This window comes from Panicum virgatum, chromosome 7K, assembly GCF_016808335.1.
Source record: "Panicum virgatum strain AP13 chromosome 7K, P.virgatum_v5, whole genome shotgun sequence".
Classification (NCBI taxonomy): domain Eukaryota; kingdom Viridiplantae; phylum Streptophyta; class Magnoliopsida; order Poales; family Poaceae; genus Panicum; species Panicum virgatum.
This window is the reverse complement of record NC_053142.1, coordinates 45,808,071-45,821,026: the sequence shown is the minus strand read 5'-3', so window position 1 is coordinate 45,821,026 and position 12,956 is coordinate 45,808,071. Positions and strand designations below refer to the sequence as shown.

General features: G+C 45.6%; 3 protein-coding genes across 4 annotated transcripts; all 3 read right to left on the bottom strand.

Moving 5' to 3' along the window:
• Positions 1-61: 61 nt before the first annotated feature.
• Positions 62-4,794, bottom strand: LOC120641654 (clathrin interactor EPSIN 1-like). Of its 2 annotated transcripts, none has more exons than XM_039917845.1 (11): positions 4,451-4,794; positions 4,286-4,337; positions 3,718-3,797; positions 3,559-3,637; positions 3,305-3,388; positions 3,070-3,215; positions 2,751-2,975; positions 2,332-2,429; positions 1,547-1,734; positions 736-1,345; positions 62-635 (listed from the first exon to the last, which is right to left on the bottom strand). In XM_039917845.1, the coding sequence occupies exons 1-11, from the start codon at positions 4,489-4,491 to the stop codon at positions 448-450; spliced, it is 1,791 nt and encodes a 596-aa protein (XP_039773779.1). In that variant the 5' UTR covers positions 4,492-4,794; the 3' UTR covers positions 62-447. The 2 variants fall into 2 exon arrangements, with proteins under 2 accessions (XP_039773779.1, XP_039773780.1); XM_039917846.1 differs by having other exon boundaries at positions 1,547-1,656.
• Positions 4,795-5,371: 577 nt separating this feature from the next.
• LOC120641652 (cell division cycle 20.2, cofactor of APC complex-like) lies at positions 5,372-8,158 on the bottom strand. Its single transcript, XM_039917843.1, has 6 exons — positions 7,548-8,158; positions 7,178-7,447; positions 6,818-7,087; positions 6,128-6,718; positions 5,801-5,963; positions 5,372-5,686 (listed from the first exon to the last, which is right to left on the bottom strand). Exons 1-5 carry the CDS (start codon positions 7,692-7,694, stop codon positions 5,817-5,819), a joined length of 1,425 nt encoding a protein of 474 aa, XP_039773777.1. The 5' UTR covers positions 7,695-8,158; the 3' UTR covers positions 5,372-5,686; positions 5,801-5,816.
• A 246-nt stretch (positions 8,159-8,404) lies between these two features.
• Positions 8,405-11,361, bottom strand: LOC120641653 (P-loop guanosine triphosphatase YjiA-like). The gene is made up of 10 exons (XM_039917844.1): positions 11,081-11,361; positions 10,718-10,783; positions 10,329-10,509; positions 10,043-10,239; positions 9,847-9,897; positions 9,674-9,765; positions 9,510-9,577; positions 9,228-9,307; positions 8,997-9,101; positions 8,405-8,848 (listed from the first exon to the last, which is right to left on the bottom strand). The coding sequence occupies exons 1-10, from the start codon at positions 11,336-11,338 to the stop codon at positions 8,711-8,713; spliced, it is 1,236 nt and encodes a 411-aa protein (XP_039773778.1). The 5' UTR covers positions 11,339-11,361; the 3' UTR covers positions 8,405-8,710.
• Positions 11,362-12,956: the final 1,595 nt, after the last annotated feature.

Here is a 12,956-nt window from a genome sequence, read left to right as displayed (position 1 = left end):
TCGCATTCACATGATCACATCGCATCTACCGGCGCCAAACGGCATCAGTCACGAGTCAACATCACTAAGGGCACAGATTCTCTTATTATTGAATAAAGAATCTCAAGCATTGCAAGATGGTACAGCGGTAATACAAAGGGAAGCCACAGGATTTACACATGCTGCATAGCAACCGGACGTATCATTTTAACTCAAACAGGCTGTGGTCGGGGAGTTGGGATGCTTACCCGTAAACACAATAAATATCATACCCGCAAACACGGTAGATACCACATACAAGCGTGACAAAACGGGGCAAGATTGGTTGGTACAAAATGTAGTGTGGCGAAGTCACCAAAGAACAAACAAAAGGAAATTAAATCAATAGCCATATATTGAAGGGGGGGGCAGGCCGGCAGAGGAGGAAACTGCGGATGATAGAGATCTTCCTGTACGAGAGCTCAAGGCTCACTTGAAGCCAAATTGATGCTTGTTGTAGTTTGCTAAGCTCTCGATGCCACCGGCTTGTGTAGATGGCGGGATACCCATTCCTAGGCCAGATGTCGTGCCCATGGTCCAAGAGGGCATGGCCTTCTCATCGGACCCATCACTAAGGCCACCGACGATGCCAATGTCGGCTAGGTTCACCTTCTTCGCTGCAGTTTGGCAGAAACAATAAGAATCATCAACATTTCTGAGATGCATATTTATATCAAGTCGATAGATGAAACAAGGAAACAGAAACAAGGAACATACGTGCAGTAATGTTCAGATCAATCAATCCTCGGCTCAAGGAGTCTGCCCATATGCCAGACTTCACCTGAAAATTTTCTTTTTTTGCGCTAGGACTGGGAGCTGCCAAAGGTGTTTGGTCTGTCCTTCCAAGGTTGCTATTCGAAGAAAGATCAAAAGGGTCCTTAGCTGCTTCCTCGTTGCTAGATACAAATGCACCAAAATCACATACGTCGGTTTTGGGAGCTGCCAAAGGCGTTTTTCTGACATTGACAGTTGAAGAAAGATCAAATGGATCTTTAGCAGCTTCTTCATTGTTTGATACAAAGGCACCAAAGTCGGATGCAGCCTGAAGGTTCTGGCCTGATGTACTGATATTTCCATTAGAACTGTGTGTGGGTGGTGGTATGGCAGATGAACCAGTATTTGAGCTGAAGCCACCAAATGGGTCAGATCCATCAAAACTGTTCAATGGAATAGCACCAAAAGGATCAAAAGGTTCAGGAGCCGCGTTCTTGGATATGGAAGTATTTACTTCGGAAGATACCCCGGAACTTGGTGGTGGAATAAACCCAGTCTGTGGCGGGAATGCTGCAGCAAAAGATGTCTTTTCCGCAAACAGGTCAACATTGCCCTGCAGTAATTTTCTATTATGAACAAGAGGATTGCAGAACTACATGATATGCTAAAAAATATACGTTGGGACACTACAGCAGTGCAGCATAATTTTAACTGTATTCATCCTCTTCCAAGTAAATTCAGATTATAGGAATGTATGATGACCATTAGATATTTTTCCATGTATACATAAGTCTTAGCATATGGAGAAACAAACCTGGACATCCATATTTGCAGTTGCTTCTGTACTTGTGGTTGCTGACTGGAAATCTGCATCAGCAAACAGATCAACCTGTGGTTCGACGACACTGTCTGTTGCTGGAGCTGCTGCAGATGCATCAATGAAATCGTCCATCAAGTTTGGGCCAAACAGATCCACCTCAGTTGATTTAGCAGCAGCTTTGCCTATAGACATTTTTGTGTAGAGAGCCACCAAGGAACACTTCAGTGCCATAGTTGCTGTGTTTTATGTCATATAAATTTATTTCTAAAGTATACATCCTAAGCAAAAATGGCCCTAGGTGCCATGGAGAACCCCTGGACCCATGTAATCGCCCCTGAACTCTGTTTTTTCTTTCTCGACGTGAAGTTTATTGTAAAATCACAAATTACTACAGTCATACTTGATGAGGGACAATTTGAGGTTTCCAACACATTAATTTAGTTATCAAAAGAAATATAATCACATAATTAATTTACGGAGCCGGTCTTATGAAAAAATTGAAGAAACTATGGTTCACTTCTCTCTCCTTTGCTAAAAAACTAAAATATCATGCACTCAATCTGTTCATGTTTAGAACTGGCTAAAAGCAAATTGTAAAAGTTTACTTTTGGCAAAATATTTATTATTGATAGTTTGATACAGTGCAAAACTGTGAGCTGAACAGCTACACTGACAATTGTAACAAGCTTTTGTGCCGAAACTTGAACATGCATTCAATGCTATAGCCAAAGGCATTCCTAGTGATGTAGTATAACCACCGAATAGGTAAAAGATTTTACCATTTGATCCGCGGGGATCAAAGTCATCAAAATCATCCTCGCTGTTGTTCGTATTAGATGGGGGCTTCAAGGAGCTGGGTGAACTGTAATCCTCATTCCTGATTATTCAAACAAACCAACATTAACCATGGAGCAAAAAGTATAACAATACAGAGTAAGTCTGTGGATAAAACTATAAATGTCCAGACATGAATATTTGAACTTGTCATGTTCAACAACATGGTTCACAACAATGGCTATGCTTTTGTGACAATGAGTTGTACTTTCGAACCATAATAAATTTAATTTCATGTCAAGCACGCAGCAAAACTACAACCCACAACCTATCACACTGGCTACATCAATACAGTTTTGAAAACCAGCAGCCATTACTTGGTGCATGAAGAACACGCTAAAAGCCTAAAGTAACTTAGAATTACCTTCTATCAGACTTTGTATCCTTTCTCAACTTACTGCCAGATTTCTGGCTGCCAGTTTTACTTGTGGAGGTTTTAACAGGTTCTTTGTCCCTGTAACTGTCACCAAATGAGAAGGCATCCCTTGTGCCACTGAAACTGCCATAACGTTCGCCTGAACTGTAGTTACTACCAAATGAGGCTGAGCTTGATTTATATGTTATCCCTGTCGATGATAGTCCAATGTACCTTCAGCCACAAGAAATATGTGTTATAGTCTTATAGATGAGTACAGAACCAAAACGTGAGAACAAGCACTCAACAATTACCCAAGAGAACTTACTTGTCACGGTTGCTGGCCGCCTTGTCTCTCACAGCCTTTATTCTCTCCTTGTCATTTAAGATGCCAACAATAGTTTCTACTTTCTTCCTCACATTTATCCCTACATCTTTTCCATTAGGCTCCACATACTCGAAGCTTGAAAGAACCTTAATGAAACAACATATAAAAGAGAATGTTTAATTGCATTCAAAATCAAGCAAATGAGAGTATAATAAAAGCACAGAATCAGGCATACCGAGATCTTAGAATAATGATCAAGAATATCATCAACTGCCCTCTCAGAACCGTTGGCTATCAAGTACTCGATAATTGTCAAGGCCTGGACATAAATTATTCTCTTAGAGAAAAAATATTGATAAAAATGTTGACAGTACAAGTTTTTCCCCATAGTGTTCAGTATGGCCAATGTGGAACTGGAAACTATGGAAAAAAGACCCAGCACTTTCTGAAAGTGATAATATCATAGAATAGTCATGAAGAAGCAATAACCTTATACACATGACGCCAATTTGCGCCTCTCTCACCAAGTCTAGTCCATAAGACATTCATTACCATCTGGCATTCAGAGCTGCAGAAGTTAGAAGCATCGTTTGAGCATCAATAATAAGCAATAATAGAGAAAACAAAGCATGAGGGGCAATAACTTACAACTTCTTGGTAGCGTGTGCAAGCTCCGAAAGCGCACTTCCATGGGGGCCCCATGGTTCATCACTTGTCGCATCAAGTACCTGTTTTTTTTTTTAAATAACAAGGAAAGTTACATGGGTTATTACTCCACAGGAAATTATGTTGTAAACCAATTATTATAATTTTGCATAATTAAAACAAGTAATCACATATCTACGATAATCTATTGCCACGATGGCATATTTTCAAGTGTGCAGAAACGGGGGGGTGGGTCAGGACGTCAGGTACAATAGAGGACTTAAAATACCAAATTCACCTTAAATTCTGCTGAACTACCAAAGTAACAATCCATACTTATTTTGGCAATGTAAACTCATCCATTGAAAATCTCTATACAGAAACTATTGAAATAACATAACGAAGTGATGAAGTCACACAGAGAACACGTCCAAACTACACGATTAGGGAAATGATAGCTTCATCATCCACCACATGAACCAATAAAGGAGCCGCGGTAATATTACGTTAAAAAAGGGGCGGATTTCTACAGAGAAACAATGCTAAGATCTGGATCGGGGCGGGATCCGACCTTCTGCTCAATCTCGGGGACCTTGAGCACCTTCAAATTGACCTCCCTCTTGCTGCACGAACATATACACAACAAACAGATCAGGATCTCACGGAATCGAATCCAATAAGCATAGCTTTCAGAATCAGACAGACCAACGAGATCATAGACAGGGCATGAACTTACATCTCACGCACAGTCTGATCGAAAACCTTCATGAAATCCATGGCCGACGAGGAGTGGCTGCACCTGGATGCAGATTATTTTGGATCAGATCTGAGCTCCGCCCGGCCGAGTTACAGTGGCAGCAAAAGGAGTGGCTCAAACTGCGCCTCGATGAGGGACACGGCGAGCGAGTCGCCGAGGCCTTCCCGGATCCCGGCCCACTGCGCTACCCACGAGCGGTCCCCGCCTCCACGGCGAGCTCCCCGGCGCCGGCGGCGGAGGGCGGGCGCGGGAGCCGGGAGGTAGCGGAGGAGGTGAACGAGAAAGGGGAAGCGGTGAAGTGGGCAGATGGCCACTTGCAATACGAGTTGGAAATGGGTGGGTACGAGACCTTCCATGTATCTCTGGACGGTCAGGATCAGATGGGGCTTGATCTGACGGTCCTTATGGCACCAGCTCTAAGTGCGATGCCGCAGACGGACTGGTTTTTGCTTTTCTTTTTCTTTTTACTTTTTGAACAATGAACAACCAGCTTTGTACTGCCAGCCTACCACATCTGGCTCTATTTCATAGGATCGGGCAATATCATAGTCTTGATAAACCAATGTGATTTCACTCCATTAGCCCTTCTGTTATGAGGTATAGCGAATCCTAATCGTCCAATCAAGTACTGGCTAGAAGGAATCAGGAGGAACTGAAATTTGAGTGACCATAGCTCTATACAACGTAGCAATGCTGTACAAAATCAGTGAACTCTACCATGGCTTGACAGCATGCAGTAGCAGCACTGCTGCATTGGGCATGCAAATTCTACTCCCTTTCTTCTGAGGAATTCTGTAACTGCTGAGCTGGCAACATGCTAATATCAGCTATTCCTCTTGCCATCAGAAAGCACAAAGTCGTGGGTAGACACATGGCCTGGAGGCTAAGCAAAGTAACTGCTAAGTATGAAACACATAAATATTATATAAGCTTTTTATATCAAAACTTTATGTACAGTATTACGGATCAGCAACGTACAATATTATGGACCAGCAACCAGCGTTACCAGCATACCAAAGAGAAATGTAATGTAAATCTGATTACAACGCTAGTAACCCGAAATAGTCAACAGATGTACACATGTCAACACAAGATTATTGCTATAGTGTATGATGATCTCTTTTGTGGAACATCAGCTCGATGGTGTTTTGGTGGTATATTAAAGGGCACATTCCTATCAACAGGTCTGGAGTCTCTGGAAGGTCTTCTTTAGAACTGCAAAGGGGACAAAAAGATAATCAGGGATTACTGGCTAAGGATTAGTAGTGATTGTGACTCTGCGAAACGATAAGCTGGGAAAGAATTAGTATGAATGGGGTAGAACAATACCAATAATGTCATTTCTTCATCGGATGTGGTTGAAACTGTTGAAGATCCCAGTGTGGGAAGCCTTGGCTGCAGCCTTAGGCGCCGCTTCAGGAGTTCCAAACACATTCCAGAACCTCAATGTCTCATCTGCTGCAGCAGATGCCACAGTGCATCCATCAGGGCTCTGCAGAATTACCGCAAGGCAAAGCAAGCAAGCCATAAGCAATGTGTTCACAAAGATATAATGTTATGCAATACACAATGTAAGACAAGCAAAAGCACAAGTTAATGTTATGCAGGACACTGTAAAGCAAGCAAAAGCACAAGGTGTAAGGCAGCAAAGATTACCTGAGCCATGAACAGGACGCGGGAGGTATGGCCATTGAGTTCGGCCATCTTAACCATCGACGGGTACTTCCACAAGGTGAGCTGATTCTGAGTGAACCCGTGTGAGCTCAGCAGCTCCCTCTCATTCTTGTTCCAGAGCAGCGCGCACACTTGCGATCCAGTGTCAACTGAGTTGAGGCATGCACCAGTGTGGGTGTTCCAGAACTTGATGCAGCGATCACCCCCACCACCGCCAGAAGCCAGCAGGTTGCTCTGGAATGGGCACCATGCCAGTGCCTTCACGGCAGCCAAGTGATCCTGAAGCCTGTGCAACCATTGGGTACGCCCAGCAGACTGTACAGAGGATGACATGGACACATCCCAGATGTGTAGAAGGTTGTCATTTCCACCACTGGCCAGTTGCTGCCCTGATCCTGACCATTTGAGCCCACACACCTCCTGCTCATGCCCATGATATGTCTGCACAACATTGTTCCTGATCCTCACATCATTGTTCACGATCTTGCCGTCCATGCCACCAGTTGTCAGGATGCTGTTGTTCCATGCCAGAGAACCGACCCTCAATTCGTGCACACGTCGAAGTGTCCTCAGCTGCAGGGAGAATCAATCACAATGAGCATCTTCAGCACAACCGTAAAGAACAAACCAAAGGTAAGAACACATTATGAGAAGAGCCCAAGAAGTACCAACCAGTCGGTTCGAGGTGGTGTCCCAAAGCTGGACATCAGAGGAGTTTAGGCCTACGGCAATGTGCCGGCCATCAGGAGCCCAGCTAACGCTTGTGACAGGACCATAGTCATCATCAACGGTAACAAGCTCGGACGTAGATCCACTAGAGGCATCCCAGAGGTACACCGTGCTGCCCAGCGCAATGGACAGCACATTGCTGCTTCCCCAGTCTAGCAGGTTGAGGTAGTAATCGTCAACGAGGTCTGGAGCATCCAGAGCCCTCTCTGAAGACTGCGCCAATTGCCAAGGCACAGTTAGTAACCACCATGGATCGACACTTCAAGCGCAGCACCAAAGAATGATACAGCTACACGAGCATACCTGGGGAATGTGTCGGCGCTGCTTCGCCGGCTTGGCTTGGACCGCATCAGAACGGAGATCCGTGAGCATGTTCTCAGGTTCCGGCGGCTTGTTCCGGAAGGCGAGGATCCTGGTGCGGTTGTTGAGCAGCTTCTCGGCCAGCAGCTTCCGGTACGCCTCCTTGGCAGGGGACGCCGCCACTGGGTTCTCCTTGCCCTTCCTCGGCTCCGTCAGCAGGTAGTGCGCCAAGTCCATGTCCATCGCCGACCGCTCCGGGATGAATCTGTCGCCCTGCGAAACAAAGAGGATCAACCGTTGAGACATTCAGTCGAGCAGCACTCGTGTGCGTGCGTGCGAAGAAAGGGGGGAATGATTGGGATCAAGAACTCACGTAGCACTTGGCCGACGGGTTGCGGGGCCCCGAGCTGAGTGGCGGCATGTACGGCCTCGACCCGGCCTCCTGGAGCACAGGCCGCGGTGGCGCCGCGCGCCGGCTGCCGCTCCTCTGCGACGAGATGGAATTGGATCCTGCGTCCATGGGCTAGATCTTTCACCAGAAGCAACACGAACCAGGAAACACAAAGCACACCGCAGCTAGTATAAGGGATCTAATACTACCACCACGAGCGAGAAACAGGATTCACGCAAGGGTACCCTACCGCAACGATTCTATCTAGTACCAAAGAACAAGAAACCAAAGCGAGACCAACGATTCAACTAGGAAATCAAATAGATTTTTTTTTCAAGATCGGCACACGCAGCAGACAATTCAATCAAAGAGAGTCGAAAAGGGAAGAAGAGAAAGCGCGGGCGATCTCGGAAAGCTCTGGTCGCGAGACGGCGTCGTCCCCCCTATCGCCCGGTGGATTCGCTGGCGGCGACGAAGGACGACGAGATCGGGAGCCGAGAGAAGGGGAGGATTTTGCTTAGGCGGCGGGGAGGTTTTCTGTCAGGTGGGGTTTTTTTGGTTGGATCCGTGGGGGAGATTATACGGGAGGGGTGCCTTGTAGCCGTAACGGCTAGGGCCCGAGGAAATTATCCGTTGGCTGGCGGCGGCGGCCCACCTGGCAGCGCGTACACAGCTGTTCGCAGTTACGCACCCGGCAAGTATTATGCAGCTTAAACAAGGCTTTTTTCCCCCAGTAATCAGGTTGAAAAGGCACGTTTATTTTAAAAAAAAAAGGTTGAAAAGGCACGTATTTTCAGACTCTAATAGCATGAAATCTTTGTTTCATTGTCGTCAGTCCATGGATTTATCGCACTCTGGGTTGATTTCATATCAAGAATAACACAACAGAAGTTTCTCAATTCACAAGTTCGGTACCAACCCAGACACGTAAACACAAACCTTTGGCATTTGCATCTCAAAAAGGGCTGATCCTATCTAGCATGTTGGTAATTCATAGATTGTCACAGTAATCGGTTTCTCAATTGAATATGAGCTGAACATCAGCAGTGAAACGCGCAGCATCCTGTATCTGCATCCATGGCTTGTGGGTGTGGTGCTTCAGTTTGCAACTTCAACCTCCCAGGATCGAGGCATGACCAGAGAGTTCATAGTAAGCAACCGTTGAAGGCTTTTCTCAGTGCGCCTTCGTCCAAATTTCTGCCAATAAACACTAGTTTGTTGACTCTCTTCTCATCAGGTTCCCAGGGCTTTGCCGGGCATCCTTCCAGCATTGAGTGCACACCCTATAATCACATTGAAGTTAGCATGGGGGAAAACATTTTTTCTGTGCTGGCAAAAGATGACAAAACATACCAATAAAATTAGAACCTGGAGATCTAATAGCACCAAATCACATTGAAGTAAATGCGCAGAAAGATAATAATGGCTAACCTGAAATACGAAGCGTCCAGTTGACTCATTTACTGATATAACACCCTTCAATCTGTAAAGATCTTCGCCTTGCTCATCAACCAGCCTCTCTAGCCAATCATTTACCTTCAAAAGGAAGCAGCAATAATCCAGCCAGTTCATGCAGACACGATTTAGTAATGAAGAGATAAAGACTGAAAACTCATAATATTTCAAGCAAGTTCTTCAGCACACTGAGCTAACCCAATTTACCTCATCAAGATCAAGTACTCCCTCCGAAACAATGCTCACACTAGTGACAGCTGAATCATGGACATGATCATGATGGTGTCCTACAAGTCTGGAGAGTAAACTAAAATTCAGACACAAAGTTAACAATGCTTTCAAACACAAGTGCATGCAAAATACTGGTGGGTGAAATCTCATTGCCACCTCAATTTAAAATTTACTTGTCATCATTTCTTCATCACAAAATTTGATTGAAGATATAGACCCAGAGATGCAGGACATAAGACGTCGAAGTATGAACTTTACCATGTTCATCTCCATGGTGACAATGGCCTGTCTCCTTGCTTTCTTGCAACTGAACTTCAGCCTCGATCCTGTATTCAATTATCCCGATTAGAGAAGCAAGAATGATACTGAACGTGAGGATCAAAGCCCAATACTTTTCAGTACCAAAGAAAATAAATACTAACCTGTCAAGGTCATAACCTCCAATTCCTAGCACAAAATCCATGTCAACATCGCCAAATTTTGCCTTTTTCATCTGTGCCATCCCATTTATGATCTGCAAGAAGGAAGAAAAGAATCAGCATGAATAAATCGTCAGCTCCCATTCTTGTTCCATGAAGTTGTTCCACCAATCTACCTTAATTTTGTTAGTTAACGCCTCCAGTTCGGCATCATCAACCAAATCAATCTGTACCATGGAAGTTACAGAACATTAGAATAGCAAGCAATGTTTCTGAAAGTTCTGTTCTGAAACCAGAAAAATGTAGAAATAGATGTAACCAAGAACTAATAGTATTGACTCTTTTGAATCTTCTATAAGACACAATAAATACCTTATTCAATATAATTCGGTCTGCATAAGCAACTTGTTCTACAGCCTCATTTACAACCCATCTGGCTTTTACTTCATTCAAATGCTTCATGGCATGCTTGCAATCGACCATAGTAACCACACCATCAAGTTTCACATATTTAGAAATCAATTCATGTGAACAGAATGTCTCAATGACAGGACCAGGTTTTGCAAGACCTGGACAATGAAATTGACTATCAGGTGTCCAAAAATCAATAGCAGACCCATAATGCAAGACAGCAGAACTTTCATCCATTGAGATTCACCTGTTGTTTCAATGACAATATGATCAAACTTGTCCCCCTTCTGCTTCACCAACTTCAGAAGCATCTTAACAAGATCCCCTCGGACAGTGCAGCACAAGCAGCCATTATTCACCATTACAATGTCCTCAGCAACGGAAGAGTGGCTAGCAACAAGCGAGCTATCAATATCCACCTCGCCAAACTACACAAGAAAATAGAGTATCACTGGGTCTCACAATGCTAACTGAGCTAACTAAGTGCAAACATCAGCCTATTGCAGAATAGGATATCAAACACAAAGATAACAATCGTAAATACAGTGAAGAATGTGTATACTTATGCACAGCTGAAATGCACGATGTAGACCAGGGATAAAAATGTGGAAAGGGATGCACATATGTTCAGCTTACCTCATTTTCAATAACAGCAATCCTCTTCCCGTGCTGTGAAGTTAAAATGTGGTTCAGGAGGGTTGTCTGTAAAATTATAGATTTCAGTAAATTTATCCAACCTTACCAGACAATCATCATTGCATTATAGGCTAAAGGACCAGGTATCATGTGTGTGGTTTCAACAATGATGATAAGCTTAAATCCACAGTTGTATCATTTAATTTCAGAAGCAGAGCACCATGTGTATACTTATATTTGGGGGGTGGAAAAGTGCCGAACAGCTACAGCCTGAGCTGAAGGGAACTTGCAATGGCTACAGATAGACTACACTAGCCATCGGCACCAATCCATAAGCAAGGGCGGGTGGGAGGGCGAGGGCACCTTGCCGGAGCCGAGGAAGCCGGTGATGACGGTGGCGGGGACGCGGGTATCCAGCGCCTGCGCGTCGAAGGCCGCCTCGGAGAGGCCCCGCAAAAACTCGGCCGACGGCGGCGGCCGCCGCCGCAGGAGCGGCGGCGGCCCGAGAGTTCGGAAGCGTCTACAGAAGGAATCGAGGGGGCCGCGGGCTCCAGCGGTGGTGGAGGTGGCCGCGGTCCTGGCCGCCCTCGGAAGCAGCAGCCGCGCAGCCGCGGCCGCCATGTTGACAGGCTAGGCTTTGACTTGAGCTCCGCGGGGGGTTGTTTCGGGGGATTTGTGGGGTTTAGGCGTACCTCTCTCCTTCCTGTCTCTTTTTTTTTTTGAAACGAACAGATATCTGCCTGTTATATTAAAAAGCAGGAGTTCGATGGGCTAAAGTACAGAAGAGGAAAAATCTCCAAAAAAAATTAAACATTATTAATTAGAAGGTCTAAATGCTTTGCACCAGCCAAGCTCCAGATCATGCTTCATTTTGATCTTGCAAATAATTACCGGTATTGGCGCCTCTCGTCGGTTAAAAATACGCGCCAAATCTCCCAAGTGACTAGGATGGTCAGTGATCGTACTCCGTGTCGTGGCACGCCCGCCAATGTAGCCATGGCCGACCACCAAGCATGAACAGAGGAGGTTTCCTTCTCGAATATTTGTCGAATCTTGGTAGTGCTAGCCAATCTGTCAGCTCTGACCAAATGCACTTCGCAACTCTACAATCAACAAAGAGATGTCTCCCGGTCTCAGGCTCCTGTCGGCAGAGTGGGCACACCCCATTGTTTGGCCATCCCCTTGCACTTAGTCGGTCTGCAGTCCATCCTGTCTCGATGCTACTTTGCCGGAGTTTAAATTTGTGGGGGGCGTATAACAGGAGCATCTTATCAGATTAAATTTGCAAGAGAGAAACCATCTTATCATAACAGAAATCATTCCAATTCATGCAAGGGAAATTGCGAGGCAGTCATTGGCCAAGTAGTTCAATTAGAAGAAACAACAACTCAGTGAGATTAGTGCAAAAGCAACCGTGGTGTAACCGCTTACTGGATCAACCTGAACATATGCAACCACTTAGCCATAATACTGAACATTCATACGATGCTACGGAGTACTACACAGTCACAAAGACCACACACTCTCCTCCTGATTAGGGTCCGACCAAAACCACAACTTAGGCGTCTCTAACAGAGCGGCCCATCTCGCTTGCTGAGCTGCTTTTAGAAGAATAAATACAAAAGAAATTGAACACTCTGAGCTGCTGGTGTGAGTGGGTCTGGAGGAGCAGACTCTTTGAATTCTTCGGGAGCCGTGCGAGATAAGCGACAAGTTACTCGCTAGCTAGTTAATTTTTAACCGTCTCTTTCATCCACGTTAGACAAATCGCCGGTGAAATCGCTAGCCACTGCGGGCGCCCTTAGACGCACTATTAAGCAATGCAATGCATCGTTAGGCAAATATTAATCACTCGATCTGCGTGAAGACACGAATACTGCGTTCGGCAGGCTGGAGCTGGAATGGTGTGAGAGAAAAATACTGTTGGACTAGCTGGAGCTGGAGCTGGTGGCTGGAGTGGCGTGAGAGGAAAATACTGTTGGACTGGAGCTGGAGCTAGCTGCCGAACGCAGTGGAAGTAGGTGGGGAGCCCTTCGAGGGTGACGTTGGCACTCTCACGGAGGATGATGAACTAGGGACCACCCTAGGCGCGCGGTGCTGCGCCTCCATCTCGCGCAGGTCAACGGCGATTTCCAGAAGGTGGGAAGGCCACCCGCCTTCGGATGTTGGAGATTCGTGCGGGCCATGTAGGCCGCAATGACTTCTTCCTTCGGCCGCCGCCGCTCGCACCCATCTCGCT

What these genes read in the sequence shown, in the direction of transcription:
- LOC120641654 (XM_039917845.1), bottom strand. Translation starts at nt 4,491, where the DNA reads ATGGATTTCATGAAGGTTTTCGATCAGACTGTGCGTGAGAT. An exon ending in TCCCCGAGATTGAGCAGAAG is followed by an intron (nt 3,798 to 4,285) that starts GTCGGATCCCGC and finishes AAAAAAAAACAG; the next exon opens with GTACTTGATGCGACAAGTGA. An exon ending in TGATCTGAACATTACTGCAC is followed by an intron (nt 636 to 735) that starts GTATGTTCCTTG and finishes GCCAAACTGCAG; the next exon opens with CGAAGAAGGTGAACCTAGCC.
- LOC120641652 (XM_039917843.1), bottom strand. Translation starts at nt 7,694, where the DNA reads ATGGACGCAGGATCCAATTCCATCTCGTCGCAGAGGAGCGGCAGCCGG. An exon ending in ACCCGTCGGCCAAGTGCTAC is followed by an intron (nt 7,448 to 7,547) that starts GTGAGTTCTTGA and finishes TTTGTTTCGCAG; the next exon opens with GGCGACAGATTCATCCCGGA. An exon ending in ACACCACCTCGAACCGACTG is followed by an intron (nt 6,719 to 6,817) that starts GTTGGTACTTCT and finishes TTCTCCCTGCAG; the next exon opens with CTGAGGACACTTCGACGTGT.
- LOC120641653 (XM_039917844.1), bottom strand. Translation starts at nt 11,338, where the DNA reads ATGGCGGCCGCGGCTGCGCGGCTGCTGCTTCCGAGGGCGGCCAGGACC. An exon ending in GGAGGTTATGACCTTGACAG is followed by an intron (nt 9,578 to 9,673) that starts GTTAGTATTTAT and finishes AATTGAATACAG; the next exon opens with GATCGAGGCTGAAGTTCAGT. An exon ending in CTGGACGCTTCGTATTTCAG is followed by an intron (nt 8,849 to 8,996) that starts GTTAGCCATTAT and finishes ATGTGATTATAG; the next exon opens with GGTGTGCACTCAATGCTGGA.